This window comes from Zalophus californianus, chromosome 1 (assembly GCF_009762305.2).
Source record: "Zalophus californianus isolate mZalCal1 chromosome 1, mZalCal1.pri.v2, whole genome shotgun sequence".
NCBI classification, from domain to species: domain Eukaryota; kingdom Metazoa; phylum Chordata; class Mammalia; order Carnivora; family Otariidae; genus Zalophus; species Zalophus californianus.
Window position 1 is genome coordinate 147,191,282 of NC_045595.1, and position 15,231 is coordinate 147,206,512.

Here is a 15,231-nt window from a genome sequence, read left to right on the forward strand (position 1 = left end):
GTTAGGAAGTTTTTTTGTTTTGATTTAGTTTGGGTTTTTTTTTGTTTTTTTTTTTTAAGAGAAAGCCTAATGATAAAGAAAAGTAGTTCATAAACTGTTACCTGCTCTTATTGCTCTCCAACTTATTTCTTTTAGGCCACCGGATTTTTAGGTCATGTGTCTACATCAGTTGGTGCATTAGAAATCTTGTACCCTTGCCAGACTTTCTTTACCAAATGGCCCAGATACAATAAATACTTTTTGAAACACTAAGTATATTTCTGCTTGTAAGTAGAGAAAAAAACAAAGTGAAATAATTTATTCAGAAGAGAAAAAAAGTGGTGGGTCCATCCACATTGCTATAGATTTGTTGAATATAAGATATGAAGATAGCATAGTGGACCGAGCAAAGGAATGGTAGCTGATGTTTACTGAGTGCTCCCTGAGGCTCAGGCACTGTGCTGGGCATCTTACCTCTCCTTTCTCCTTGCAGTATCCGTGGGGTCGATGTGCTGTTACTGTCCCTGCCATAAAGATGAGAAAAGTGCAGGTCACACAGCCAGTAAACCGTGGAGCCAGTGCCAGACCTCAGGCTCCATGTCCTTCTTAACCATCCAGCTCGCACTGCTCCTAGCCATGCTATTGACTGAATTATGACACAAGCAGTACCCGCATGGCGTGATGCATCTGAGAAGTTCTTCAGTAGTAGAAAGGGGACTATGGTTGCAGCGTTTGGCCCTGGGAGACGTGAGGCCAGGGTCCTCTCAACCACTGCCTGGACTCTGGGCCAGGACCCTGCATCAGTTGCCTCATAATAGAACTTGATTTTAGATTCATCGTTTGTTGGAAATCAGTGGGCTCCATTCTGGTCCCTTCCCAGCCTAAGCCCTCATCTGCTGGAACGCAGAGCTGGTGTCATGGAAGAACACCAACCCAGGGTAGCAGGCGCCACCAGCGATGGGGGGGAGGGACTTTTACCTTCCGTTTCCTCACCTGCAAGACCAAGAGGCTTCTTCCACTCCTGACGCTGGTTCTCCCTGTCATAGATGGCTATGACATCACAACTCAGCAGAACTTCCTGTGATGCCGCGTGCCTAACTCCTTGGCCTTCTCTGTGCCCGCCAGCTTGTGAAACACACCCTGAGTGAAAATGTACAAGAGTACGCCAAAAGGTAGAGAGTAGAATTGCAATTGGGCCTTCCTTTGATGTCTGCGAAAATAACACAGATCATCAGAAATAGCAGAAGTGCTGGTGGAGGCCAAGAGAGCTTGGCAGGCAGCTTCAAATCCCCTGTGTTGGGCTCTGAGGGGCGCAGAGCTCACTAGGGAGTCCGGCTGTCAGGGCCCCAAGGACAGGGACGGCACCTGACTGCATTTTCTGTCTAGCATCTTAGGAAGTACCTGGCTGGTGCTCAGTTCCACTTGGCTGTGTGACTGACTGGGAAAGGAACCAGAATAGATCAGGCTCCAGGATGGAGATGGACATAGTTCTAGAAAAGATGAATCAGAGCAGCTGGTGGAAGTGTGGTAGCCATTGTAGGAGAATGAAGCCGATCACACAGATTGTCAGAGCACAGCCTTCAGACAAGTGGAATGGGGGGCGGGTGGAAGGGGCACCTGCTTGAGGGACCCGCGCACTGCACACTTACCCCATCCAGCCTCCCTCTGTCTTCCTTTCATCCACCCACCAGGCAGCAGCTATTAAAGCCTACCAGGTGCCAAGAGTCAGGCTCCAGCATTCAGTGGAGGACAAAATAGAAATGGTCCCTGTCTTCAGGAACCATGGAGATGATCAGGGAAGGTCATTGTTAATGGCAAGAAATGTGCTTTTATGATTAGTGCTCCCAGAACCCAGGCTCCTTACTAGCTGTGTGACAGTGGGCACCACTGAGACCCTCTGAGTTTGCTCCTATGAAAAATGGAAATAAATGCCTCCTGGGGGAGCATTTTTAAGGATTAGCAATATTATATATCAGTTGTGGCTGTGTTTTTCTTTGAGCTTGTGTGTGTGTGTGGGGGGGTAGTTCTCCCCCCCGCCCCGCTGCTTTCAGAAAAATGAGCACTTCCTGAATATCATGGAGAACAGCTTTTTGGCTTTATTATTATTATTATTTTTTTACCATGCTATAAAAATATTTAATAAAATCTTGTAAGAAACTTAGAAATAACTGATGATTGATAATTCTCTTAAGTAAACAGACTGCAGTAACATTATAGTCACTGGCTAAGTTCCTTCAGTTTTTTTTTAATTCTCTTTGATTTTTTTCTCTTGGTCTTCTGTTATCCTTTCTGTAGGTTGCTGCTTCAACCCCTTCATTTTCCTGGTTTGTACTTTGCTTAGGTCTTGCTTCTACATATGAATTCTTCCATAAGTTGTATCAAAAGTATCATGGGAGACATTTTTCTTCTTCTTCGGCCTGAGCGCTTTTGGCATTTTCATAGATAATTTATAAAGATCATCTGATGCCAGATGTGTCCTCCTCAGAACCAGATCCAATGAGAGCCCCATCTCTTCCAATTCAATCCTTGGTGTTCTACAACCAGATTTCTTCAACAGCAACTTATAGCTTCGAAAGTAAATCTTCCCATTCGATGCAGTGAAGTACAGAACATACTCTAAACCAGCCAGGTGGATATTTGTTACTGTGGGGCCTCTGAAGAAATCAATAAGAAGACTTTTTAGCCTTCTGTAGTCTTCTGTTACATCTAAATCATCACCAGCAAATATTAACATGGGTTTTGTTCCCTCGGGACATTTACTATTCTTAATATCTTTTAGAGAGACAAACTTCTCGATACTCAATTCAATCATATCCAGCACATGGTAGTCATACATACGACCTATTACTAGATTATTTGGCTGCTTATTATGGGAGTCAAACAGAAATAAAGAACAATCTGACTTCTTTGAAAAGAATTGCAATGATGCCTGATCCTCAAATGGTCTTGTAATGTTTTTCTTTTTATACAGAACTTCATACGGTTTTTTCAGTGCATACACATCTTTAAGTACTTGTGTCACCATTGAATTTGCATTTCCCCCTTTAATCAGCATAGCATTTTTAATATTTTCACTGAGTTTCTGTTCTCTCTTCTCAAGGAATCTCTTGGCTCTTTCCATTTTCGGCTTTACAACTCGATCCAAAGTGTCCATGGCTACCGCAACGCAAATCCCGGGAACGCTCGTGCACGGTGCGCTTCCACGAGATAGGCCAGTGTTCCAGAACCTGGTTTTATTATTTTGATGATGATTTCTTCCATTAAGCTTCTTCCTGTTCCTCATAAGCTGGCAGAAAATGCTAGATTTCTTAAAGTACAACACCTTAAATTCCTGATTGTAAGAAGTCATTAGAAACATTCAAAAGTAGGGGCACCTGGGTGGCTTAGTCGGTTAATCGTCCAACTCTTGATTTCAGCTCAGGTCATGATCTCAGGGTCATGGGATCGAGCCCCATGTCGGACTCTGTGCTCAGCATGGAGTCTGCTTGAGACTCTCTCTTCCTCTCCCTCTTCCCCTCCCCTGCTCTTTCTTCTCTCTCTAGCTCTAAAATAAATATTCTTTTAAAACATTCAAAAGTAAATAAAATAGTAGATTCAAGCAGGAGATCTGTCACTGCCGTCCAAATGAAGACCATTTTAAAATTAAACATGCCAGGGGCACCTGGGTGGCTCAGATGGTTAAGCGTCTGCCTTCGGCTCAGGTCATGATCCCAGGGTCCTGGGATCGAGTCCTGCATCGGGCTCCCTGCTAGGCGGGGAGCCTGCTTCTCCCTCTGCCTCTGCCTCTCTCTCTCTCTCTCTCTGACTCTCATGAATAAATAAATAAAACATTTAAAAACATATTAAAATAAAAAAAATAACCTTAAAAAAAATTAAACATGCCAAATGTGATCATTATAGGAATAGTTCTGCATGATACCGTCTTAAGTCCCTGAAGTCATAAAGGAACTTTAGTCATAGCCTAACATAAACAATAGCAACCAAACAAACCCTATTTTTCTATTTTTTTTCTCAATTTTCTATTTTAGGTCAGAGGAGAATCACTTTCATGTGCCACAGTGACTCAGGTGGGAGCCACTTTTCAGACCCTTCTCCCCTGGCAATGACTCCAAATCCCCAGTTCCTACTGTGTGGGCAAAGGTGTGCAACAAGTGTTGGGAAGGGGACCCTGCAAGACTGGGTTCCAGCCCTGGCCCTGTCACACTCTTGCTCTGTGACCTTGGGCAAGTCACCTGTCTGTACTTCAGGAAAAACGAGGATAATGATACCCGCCTCATGGCTCGCTTCAGGGTTGCACGAGGTGATAAACCTTATTTCCTCCCTTTTGAAACGCCATCCATTTTGAGACACACCAACTTTTCAGGTGGAAAAACCCATCCCATTGAGTCTACATGTTGATTATAAGACATCCAAGTTTCAGGAAATCAAAATGAAAAAAAAAAAATCACAATCACATTGAGGAAATACAATAGAAAGGTGTGCCTTGCCATTAGGGGGATTCTAGACACGCATAAGGTGGTCTTACTGGTGTGGACGTGCTCTCCGAGGTGGGGAGCAGCGGCGTGTTGTACGGGAAGGAAGCGCCCCGTCCCTGCCACTCTGTCCGGCTGTCTGAAATTCGGCTGTGTTTTCAGCATTTCTCTTGGTGCTTCCTCCCCCCACCCTCTTAATCAGATGCCAAGCCCAGTGTGGATCAGCTTGGGCACATTGTGGCTTCCTTCCTATGTGGAAGTTCCACCTTGTAGACCCTCAGAAAATATGTCGGCATTCTCTTCTGGACCCAGCCAGCCGTCTCTCCCCCCGTATGAGTTTCTCTGACACTGACCTGGTGCCTCCCAGCCATTTTCATGTCACTGCACAGCCAGAAAATGATAATATTTGTCTAGTTCTCCCGGGTAAGGGGAGGGGCAGTCAGGCCAAGAAGCCAAAATCTTCACCATCTGGAACCCATTTGGGGCATCCCAGCGGGGCTCACCTTCTCTAGTTAGTTTCCACCATGGAAAAGAAGGCAGAGGAGGAGGAGGAAAAGAAAAAGAGAGAAGAAGGAAACTCTGGTAGTGTTCACTGTTTTGTTTTTTTGCTGGAGGATTTTTAAGGGCATTTTCGTTTTTCAAAGCATTTTTACAATAATTGTCTTGTGTAAGGGTCTTATATCTTGATCCGCATCCCCTTGGGCCTGTGGGTACCATGAGCAAACAAGTTTCCACACCTGTTTGTGTGTCAGAACAACTAGGGAAACTTGTAATTGGTACAAATATATATTTCTTAGTAGCCTGAGGCCTGAGAATCTGAATTGTAAGAAGTACTCTGGGTGATTCCTTTGTGCCAACAGATCTAGGAACCTCTGCCTTAAGCCCTTGGAGAGGTAATGGCACAATACCTTTTATATCCTGCCTTGTTTATATCCTTTCTCACCCTGTGATGCTGCATTGTTTATATCTTTTCTGATGCAGTGATCCAAACCTAGTCACATAGTACGTTCCCTTGCATATATGCCTTGTCCTGCCCTGTTATGTGAGGAGGACCCTACATTGAGCAGGGTATCTGCTCATCTGCTGGCCCAGAAGCTCAGCCTCCCAGGCTTGCAATTTTCTACAAGAACATTGTGTCTCAGAGTTTGGTTTAGGGACTGCCTGCTTCAGAATCACCTAGAAGCTCATTAGAAGAACAGTCTGAATCAGACTACCAAATTTCAGACTAGTAATCGGTTATTTTATTTTACTTATTTTTCTAGAAGATTTTATTTGTTTGTCAGAGAAAGAGAGCGTGCACAAGCAGGGGAAGCTGCAGGCAGAGGGAGAAGCAGGCTCCGTGCTGAGCGAGGAGCCCTACGTGGGGCTCCATCCCAGGACCCTGGGATCATGACACGAGCCAAAGGCAGACACTCAACCCACTGAGCCACCCAGGCGTCCCAGTAATCTGTATTTTAAGCCAGCACAATGGTAATCTTTAATGCACATTCAGATCTGGGACCTACTGCATATGGGCGATTCACTATAATCCCATTGATCTATAAAGGGTTAATTTCCAGGTCAGTACAGACATTGTTACCTGGATCAAAGGCAGACTTTTTACTGCATTAATAACTATTAAAGACACACAGCTGGTCCCTTAAATTAACCAACCTTCTTCTGGGACCACTGTGGGGCTAGTAACCAAGGAAGGATGTTGAGGTGGTCCATAACAGCTTGATGTGATGGCTTGAACACACGTAAGATTCAGCACATCCTGCCCTGGTTTGAACTTCATCTGGTAGTTGGGGTGTTTTTGCTCTGGCCATTGTGGGCCTCCCAATCAGAGTGGAACCTTTAGAGGAAGCAGGTTGTAACTTAGGATCCATGAGCCCCTGAAACTGCATGCAAAATCTGACATGAAAGAGTGTATTTTTCTAGGAGAGGGTCCAGAACTATTGCCAGATTCTCAAAGGCATAGTTAACCCAGAAGCAGGGAAGATTAAGAATTCAAACAGAGGAATTTTTAAAGATTAGGACTGTGGAGAATTGTAAACAAAGGCTCCTGTCGCGGGAAGGATTTCTGAACTCCAGCACACAGAGCCAACAGCGAATTGTGACCTCCAGCATTCCTTACCTGGCTTCTCTCCTCTCTCCATCCTGCCTCGTTCCTCCTTTTAGGTTTGTCTCTCTCTCTCGTTTTCCTCCCCACCTTGAACTCGCTGCCCCATCTGGACGGGGTGCCATCCCTCCTCCTATCCGGTCCTTCCACCCTCCTCTGCCTTGCTGCCCTAATTAAGAAACAGAGCTCGTTCTTTGATTTGTTCTACCTATGGAATAACATTGCGTGTTGGTGGTTCTTGTTTTTAAAATGGGATGAGTTGAACATTTAAGATTTCTCTGGGAGAGGGAGAAAATGATACCTTAGGTACCCTGATTTCCTGGCTTTTTGGATCTAACCCTTGATAGGTTTTCTGTGGGCAGAGGTCCTCACTCATCCTTGGCTGGAGGGAGGGCAGGAACAGGCACGCCCCAGGCCTTCCTCTTGTTCTGAGTTTGACTCTGATGAAGAAAGAGTGACTGGCCAGACTCCTAGGCCCGCCGGCTCTGAGGCCCTCCCGCTAGCTGGGATTATTTTCATTTGTCGGCTTTGGTTATGGAAGGCAGAAAAGCAACCCTTAGGCTGAGGAGGCCGTGGGGACACAGTCAAGGCTGCAGAAGGAAGTGAGAGCTAACACTGTCCGGTTCTACCCCTGTGTCTGCTCCAGCTCTGTGAGCAGGAGGGGGTCTGGGCTGCTGGGCTCCCTGGCCAGTGTTCTGGGGATAAATGCCTGAAGCATGAAATCACTGGCTTGGGAGGGCCCTTTCACACTGCTAGGCCTGCCTGCCTCAGCCTTGAACAGCTGGGAGTTCCAAGGAAGTGGACGGTGACACCCTGAGGGATGGGCGCACGCACACACACACACACACACACACACACACACACACACACACACACACACACATCCTGCCTGTGCCCCAGCTCCTCTCAGCACACGGAAGGAGTCCTCTGGCTGTGGGGAGTGGGCAGAAGACCTTCCTTGCTTCTGTAGGAGGGCTGATAATGGCACTTCCTGACCCAAGCATTTTGGGGGCACCTACTGGGTTGAGAGGCATTGCAGTGGGTCTTTGAGAGACATGAAGTCAGGGAAGCGTGCCCTCAAGTCCCTCACATTTGGGTGGGGAACGAGGCGACCACCTACAGACACAGAACCAGATAGACAGTCCCAGGCTGAGGGTAGGCGGTGTAGAGAGGACCAGCTGAAAGCCGGGCTCCCTGCATTGGGCCTGCCTCTGTGGCCTGAGGAGCCTCTGGATGCTGCTCGGAGGGGAGTGTGGAGTTTGCCACAGGAGGAGTTGGCTGCCTCGTGGGGGCTGGCAGGAGAGGAAGCCCCAAATCAGACATTTGGAGGTTATAGAATGGGGACCTGGGCGAGCCTCCCCTTTTACCCTCACTCTGGTCCTGGTGACGTCAGGGCTAGAAGTTTCTGAGCTCGTGGCAGAAGTGGCCCCAGGCCTGCTTATCATCTAACTGATTTGTCACTCCGGCACTTAATGCTCACTGGGGGCCGGACCATGCCCGTTCATATTCAGGGACTGTTTCTGAAGAAATAGTGAGCCGTCTGCCACCACGTTAGCCCAACCCCAGCACACCGGTGCTCAGGCCAGCACTGGGCAATGGGGCAGCCCCTAAAACACCTCCCTAGGGATTGCATTTGTCAACGAATTTCTAGGCCCTGTAGAGTGGACAAATGGCTGTAACTGCTGGCCCAGTTTGAAACACTTACAACAGTTGTCAGAGCCATGGCTTTGGAATCAGATTCCAGCTAGCCTGTAACCGGTGGCACGGACTTTCTGACTACTGGCTTCATTTCTGAAGAGCAGGTAATGAGGACTGCCTTGCTGGATTGTCCAAGCATAAAATCCCGATAATGCACAAGTTTGGTAGCTGGCACCAAGCGGGTGCTCAATACATTATCATTATCATTGTTTATCCTGGAAGCATAGGTCCCTGAGGGCCCCTGGGTTCTATACTTCAAGACTCCAAGCTTCTCAAGCTTCAAGATCTGGGAATCTTGTTAAAATGAAGATTCTGATTCTGCAAGTTTAGGGGTGGGGAGGGGAGAGGAGGGAGCTGAGATTCAGCATTTCTTTTTTTTTTTTTTTTTTTAAGACTCTATTTATTTATTTGACAGAGAGAGACATAGCGAGAGAAGGAACACAAGCAGGGGGAGTGGGAGAGGGAGAAGCAGGCTTCCCGCCGAGCAGGGAGCCCGATGCGGGGCTCGATCCCAGGACCCTGGGATCATGACCCGAGCTGAAGGCAGACGCTTAGAGACTGAGCCACCCAGGCGCCCCAGATTCAGCATTCCTAACAGGCTCCCCCGTGATGCTGATGGCACTGACCTGGTCCTGCCTAGAGGAGTGTCCTCCTTCCTCCTTCCTCTTTGCTCTCTGCCCTCTGGTGCCTCCCCTGCCCCCTGAGGCAGCCAGCCATCAGAAGACTCCCTGCACTCTATTGAAAACTACTCTCAGACAACAGGCATGAGCTGGGACTGGCCCAGGCTGGACAGTGTTGCGCCCGTTCCCACTGAGCACCCACAGTTGTGGCATCCGTCTGGGGACGAGGAGAGGATTCTGAGAGAGGAGGGAACTTGTCTCTGACTTAGAGGAGCTCCTAATCTGTTGGATTCGCATAGAAACACACCTTGCTGTCCATGAGACCCCTGCAGAAAGGCATGCAAAGCCTCACAAAGGAACACGCAGGATGAGGAAGCTGCCATAAAGTAACACACTGGAACCAAACTGCATCCTCTCTGGGGCTCCTGCGGCCTGGGAAGGGGGCAGGGACCCTGTCCTGCTTGCCCTTCTCAGAGCCAGCAGGCTGAGGTGCCGAGAGCAGAGCACCCCTGGGAGGGGTGGCCATAGCACGGGCACTGGCTGGGGGCAGCCCAGGTTAAAAGGCATATTCATCCAAGGCTAGCTCTCATTAAGTGAGACTTGTGTTAAACGCTGTTCCCGGGCCTTGGGTCTTAGTGACCATGCGATTCCTGAAAGTGGGATCATGTGCTAAAAGCAAGGCTGGGACAACAGTGCCCCGGACTTTGCTGACGTTTTTGGTTGGAGTTGGGCATGGTTGGTATTGAGAAACTGCATTCTGTGCTTCTTGACAGCTTTGCCTCCAATCCTCCCCCATCACCCGGTCCCCCAGTCCTACTCACCACCCCTGAATAAAACTCCGCAGATTCTAGCTTCAGCAAAGGGAGCCCTGGTTTCTGCCTAAACTCCTGAGAACACGGTGCTTTCTCCCAAAATCCGCCCGTAGGAATGGTGATCAGATGGCTCAGTGGTGGGTTCCCACTAGGTGAGAGTTGGAGCTTCCATCCTTATGCCAGAGGAGCCTATGGCTAGGAATGGTCCGAATCTGGGGCTTTGCTCCTCACTTTCTGATCAGCTTCAGCCAGGAAGCTCCCTTTATTCTCTGTTCCACATTTGCAAAGCCGAGAGGAGCCCCGGCAGAAACAAGGATGCAGGGGTGATCCCTGCACGGGGCGCTGTAGAGACAAATGACTTGCTTATTTTTCTTTCTGGTAAAACATATATGACATAAAATTTGCCATTTTAACCATTTTTTAAATGTACAGTACAGTGGCATTTATTACATTCCTCACTTTGTACCACCATGCTGACTATCCGCTTCTAACACAATTTTGTCACCCCAAACAGAAACTGTATCCATTAAGCAATAACTCCCCGTAACTGTATCCATTAAGCAGTAACTCCCCGTCCCTCCCCCATAGTCCCTGGTAACCTCTATTCTATTTCTGTCTTTATGAGTTTGCCTATTCTAGATATTTCATATGAGCGGAATCATACCGTATTTGTCCTTTTGTGTTTTTTTTCACTTAACATAGTGTTTTTGAGGTTCATCCATGTTGTAGCCTGTGTCAGCACTTCATTCCTTTGTATGGGTGAATAATATTCTGTTGTATGGATATACCACATTGTGTTTATCCATTCCTCTGTTCATGGGCATTTGGGTTGTTTCCATTGTTAATTTTTTTTAAGATTTTATTTACTTATTTGAGAGAGAGAGGAAGAGAGAGACAGAGAGAGAGAGAGAGAGAGAGAGCACAAGTAGGAGGAGGGAAAGAGGGAAAGGGAGAAGCAGGCTCCCCGCTCGGGGCTCGATCCCAGGACCCTGAGATCATGACCTGAGCTGAAGTCAGATGCTTAACTGACTGAGCCACCCAGGGGTGCCCCTCCATTGTTAATTACTAATATTTTATAGTTCTTGTAGGTTCCCTGGGTCCAGACAATAGAGACACACCAGGAAATAAGATAGTTCTTGTCCACACTTGGCAGGTAGCCAGGCAGGGACAACAGAGATGAGTGCCATCACAGGACCTGGGGGTACTGACAAGACATGCTGGATGGGGGCTTGGCCACACTGGGTTCTGTCTTGCCTGATCAGCTGCCGACTGTGTGGGGTTCTCCTTTTTCAGGCCTCAGCTTTCCCATCTGTAAAATGGATTTGAGGCTAAAGACCCCTGTGGCACTATGATGCTGAATCTTCGCTATGGAATTCTAGGAGACCATCTCTATTTCTTTCTTGGGTAGGGCTTGTGGCAGGGAAGAAGTTCCTGTGGCTATAGAAGTCGGGGGAGGAAGGGGTGCCTGGGAATTTGAATATTTCCAGCATAGTGCCTGGCAGGAGGGTGGCCTTGCTTACATAACTGTGATTGCCTTGCTGTCTGCCCCCTGCAGGGGGCACCTTAACGTCCTTCCCCCTTCTCAGTCGCCTGCCTGGAGAGGGTGTCCAGGCAAGACTAGGGAAGGGGAATGACTCCTAGGTCAGAACTCCTGACCACCACAGGGGGCTAGAGCTGTATAGGGGCAGCCCCCATGGGGGACTACTAGTTGGGTTAGGATTATTTGGGGGGCCTGGGGGCCCGGAGTTTAAGTAGGATGGTAATTGGGATGCCAGAAGCCAGGACAGCCAGAAGGAGTAAGTGGTGGCTGGGTGGAACCCAGAGCCAGGGTGGAGATTTCCTGTCAAAACAGCCACTTATCCTGGCCAGAGAGTGCATTCCTTTACCCGAGGAGATAAGAAGGTCCTGTTTTCCTCTCAGGGTTCCTTTGAGCCGCGGGCTGCTTTGGGCAGGCTGTTGGAGGCTCTGTGAGCTGGGGTCTGGTAGGACTTCTGTAGACCCCTCGGTCGGGCCTCTGCCCGAGCAGCTCGCACTCCTGGCTCCCCTCCCAGACTCCCTGCATCCTTGGGCGAGCACCGACCGCAGCAGTGGCAGCCAAGCGTTCAGTCCGGTCTCCTCTGTGCTTTGACTTCTTTACCTGAAGAATACACCTATTTTGTAGGGTTGTTGTGAGCTAATATACCTGACGGGCTTGGAACAGTGACTGGCACAAAGCCCTGTTCCGTGTGTGGCAGTCACTCTTATTATCCCAAGCTGCCTCTTTGTTTCCTGGGCCCAGGTGAGCCTCAGTTCCCGCCCAAGTCAGGGCCCTGTCACGTTCTGGGCATTTAACAGTTCTTTTCTCTGTAGGTATCGCCAGGCAAAAATCTCGTATCTCAGCTTGCGGACCCCAAAGGCCATTATAAGAAAAGGTTCATTAAGCATGCAAAATAGAACCATGTCAGCAGATGGAACAGTTTCTTGGGTATTAGAAATCATCTCTCGTCAAGAAAGGGCTCATCCTCACTTTCCCAAGGGAGGAATCCTTTGCTCAGAAAGAGCCTCTGAACTGTCCGTTGTAGATTGGAGGGGTTGGCAGAAGCCTCTCTGGTTACGGGAAACTTTCAACCATCCCCTTACAAGGGGGCCACCCTGACACCCCCTCCACTCCAGCCCTGGGGGCTTTCCAGCAGTTCAGCCAGCCCGTCACCCCTGAGGGTGGAGGCCTTCCCCAGGGGCCTGGAGGCTCCAGGCTGCTCCGCCCAGTGCCCTCTGGGCAGGCACAGCCCTACTTCAGACTTCCCTTCTGGCTACTGCTAGAGTGCCTAGCCCTCCCTCTGTGTACTTTCTCTCAGGGTGGGGGCCGGGGAGCTGGAAACCCTGCTCACATCCTCTCCCCACCCTGTCTTCAGAGTACCAAACTCCGAAGAGGCTGGAGCCAGAGAGGAGGCTGCGGTGTGGGGCAGGCCACCAGCTGGCCGCGCAGAACTCCTGTGGGGAAGGAAGCCTGCCCTGGGTGGGTGCCTCAGGAGACTCTTCCAAACCTATCATCATTTCCCTTCCGTCTCTCCAGTCCGTGGTCAGTACAGTCCAAATCGATACGGCCTGACCGAGTTCAAGTTCAACACGCTTCTATGGAGTCCCTCTAATGGATGGGGGTTGTTGTGACTCAGTTCAATGGGATAGCCCTGCCGGCTGGGCCTCAGTGCTGTGTGGGCTCCGGCTGGACTCCGAGCGAGGGCTGCCGTGCCACTGGCCGCTCTCAGGCTTTGCGGAGCTGGCTGGCAACTCTGAGCTCCGGGTCCCTCAGTTGTTGAATGGGTCAGTGCCTTGGACCCTGAAGGTTCATTATCTGCATGAGTGGAGGGCACCGAAGACACTGTAAGAACAGAAGACCTAGTGGCAGTCCTTGTAATTCATAGTTGCTCGGTCTCATCAGCATATCACGAAATGTGGCGGCCAGCTCATCCCCCAGTTCTGCGTGTTGTGTCACAGCCACGGGGAAGGGAAGGGGTAGCAGCGGGTTCGGGGGTGGTGCTGACATGTTCTAGAAGCCAGTTTGGGATTTTACGTCTGCCGCTGGAAATCAATGGTGTCACTGGAGGCTGGGTGCTGAGTGTTAAGAATGGGCTTCTGGCTGGGCCACTTTCAGAATTAGAAGGGCTCTGAAACATCACCTGGTCCCCTGCACCTGTGCCATACCTGGGTGCTCAGTAGAGATGCAGAGCCTTGGGCTCATCCCAGATTGACAGTCAGAATTTGCATTTCAAAAGGAAAAGGGACTCACCTTCAGTCCCCCAGGAACCAGGGCACCCACACCTGTGTCTAGACTCTAGTTCCTGACACCACCCTCCCCTCCTCCCCAGAGATCTTCAGGTTGCTCATGCCAGGAAGGGGCCCCTGTGCTCCACCCAAGGCAGGAGGACAAGAGCCTGGCTTCTCCCAAATCCATGTTCTCTGGGCTCAGGTCGACTGCCCCCATCCCCACCCCCCCTTTCACAGCTCCCAGGAGCTAAGGGCACGGCGCAGAGGAGAGAAAACTCCACTGGCCAATGCAAACAGCTAGAGGCGTGCGGAGTGAGCTGCCCATGTTTGTCCGCCTTAGAGCATCTGTGGTTGGGCAGTGTCTGAGTAAGTTGAAGGGGGGCTGCTGCTTGGGCAGGAGCTCCATGGGGACTTAGTGGCCAGATGGGTCCTGGACCCTCTCCTTCTTCCCCTTTTCACTGACCTCTCCTTGTCAGGCCATTTCAGGCCTGTTTCCTCGCTCAAGCTGCAGATCTCTGTCCCCATGCCACGACGTCCCAGAGTGGTCCCGGCAGGGCAGACCCTTAGGGCACCATTCCAGCGCCACCACCCTGGGGGACCTGAGGAGGGGCGTGTGTGCAGCACGATGTTGGGCCCCTGGGAGAGGCACCTAGTTCATGATTCCCTTGCTGCATGCCCTACTGTACTTCCTCCTTGTCTGGGGATCCTCAGCGTGTTCCTCTCTTCTTGGCCTGGTCCCGGTCCCTCCCCCACGGCGCTGTTTTGGTGTGTGTCCCTTCCCAGAACCTCGGCCTCTCCTTTCCTTTTCCTTGCAGAGTTGCTCTTCCTGTGATCCCTCAGGCCCCAGCCCGCCCTCTGGGGCCCTCCCTGCCTTCCTCTCTCCCAGGCCCTTCCTCCGCTCTTTCTATTCCTGGTTGGACCAGCCTCTCCCATTGTCCATTCCCAGGAAAGGGCTGTCTCGCTGGTCCAGGGGTGAGGGACTCGAGCCAAGAAGAAAGCCAGCGCCGGAAGCCCCTGCCCGCCCCGGAGCTCGGCTCCCAGCAAGGTGCCCCCACACCAACCCTATTGCCAGTGTCATTTTTAGAAATCTCACTTTCTAAGTTAGTCAGCAGTAGCAATCTGACACCCACATGTGGGGGCTGATGACTTCCCAACTGCCTCTTGTAACTTCAGCAGACCCGGGGGCGGGGTGGGGGGAGCCGCAGGTGCCACAGAGAGCTTCCCGGAAGCCACCTGACCGGTGACCAGGGCTGACTGCCTTTGGGCAGGGCAAGGTGGATAGGGTCCCACGAGGACTCTCTGAGAGCAGACAGTGGACCCTGTGGAACACCCGGAGAAGCCGTGTTCCCCAGATTCAGGAAAGAAAGGCCAAGCCTTTCTGCAGACAGACCTTCAAGTATCTTCCCTCTGCCTGTTCTTGCCTGGCTTTTGTCTTGATTTGTTTTCTCTCTCTTATGTCCCCCCACTCCACCCCCACCCCATGTTTGTTTTTCCTAAAAGCACATAGCTCAAATGGGGCTAAAGTATTTTTGGTAAATACAGAAACAGATGTTTGGGTCAAGCCCAGATATGTCCACATGTGGCGGGTGCAGGCACAGGGCATCCCAGGCCTTTCAGGGTTGGAAGATGTCAGCTCAGAAGGCCCCATACTGGCTCCCTGTTGTACCCACGGAGGCGCTGAGTGGTTTGCAGGGGCAAAGACACAAGCAGTAGGGATCTCTGGGGAAACAGCTCAGGATGAATTACAGAGAGACAGCATGGTAGTTGGAAAATTTTGAATTCAGACAGATGTGGAGGCCAGGCTA

General features: G+C 50.1%; 2 protein-coding genes across 2 annotated transcripts in view; one reads left to right on the forward strand and one right to left on the reverse strand.

Annotated features, from left to right (window-relative positions):
- SLC12A8 (solute carrier family 12 member 8) overlaps positions 1-15,231 on the forward strand; it is a 149,792-nt gene that overhangs the window by 67,840 nt on the left and 66,721 nt on the right. The gene's annotated exons all lie outside the window — the stretch shown is intronic.
- Positions 2,330-3,133, reverse strand: LOC113917300 (ribosome production factor 2 homolog). The gene has a single exon (XM_035728696.1). It carries the CDS (start codon positions 3,131-3,133, stop codon positions 2,330-2,332), a length of 804 nt encoding a protein of 267 aa, XP_035584589.1.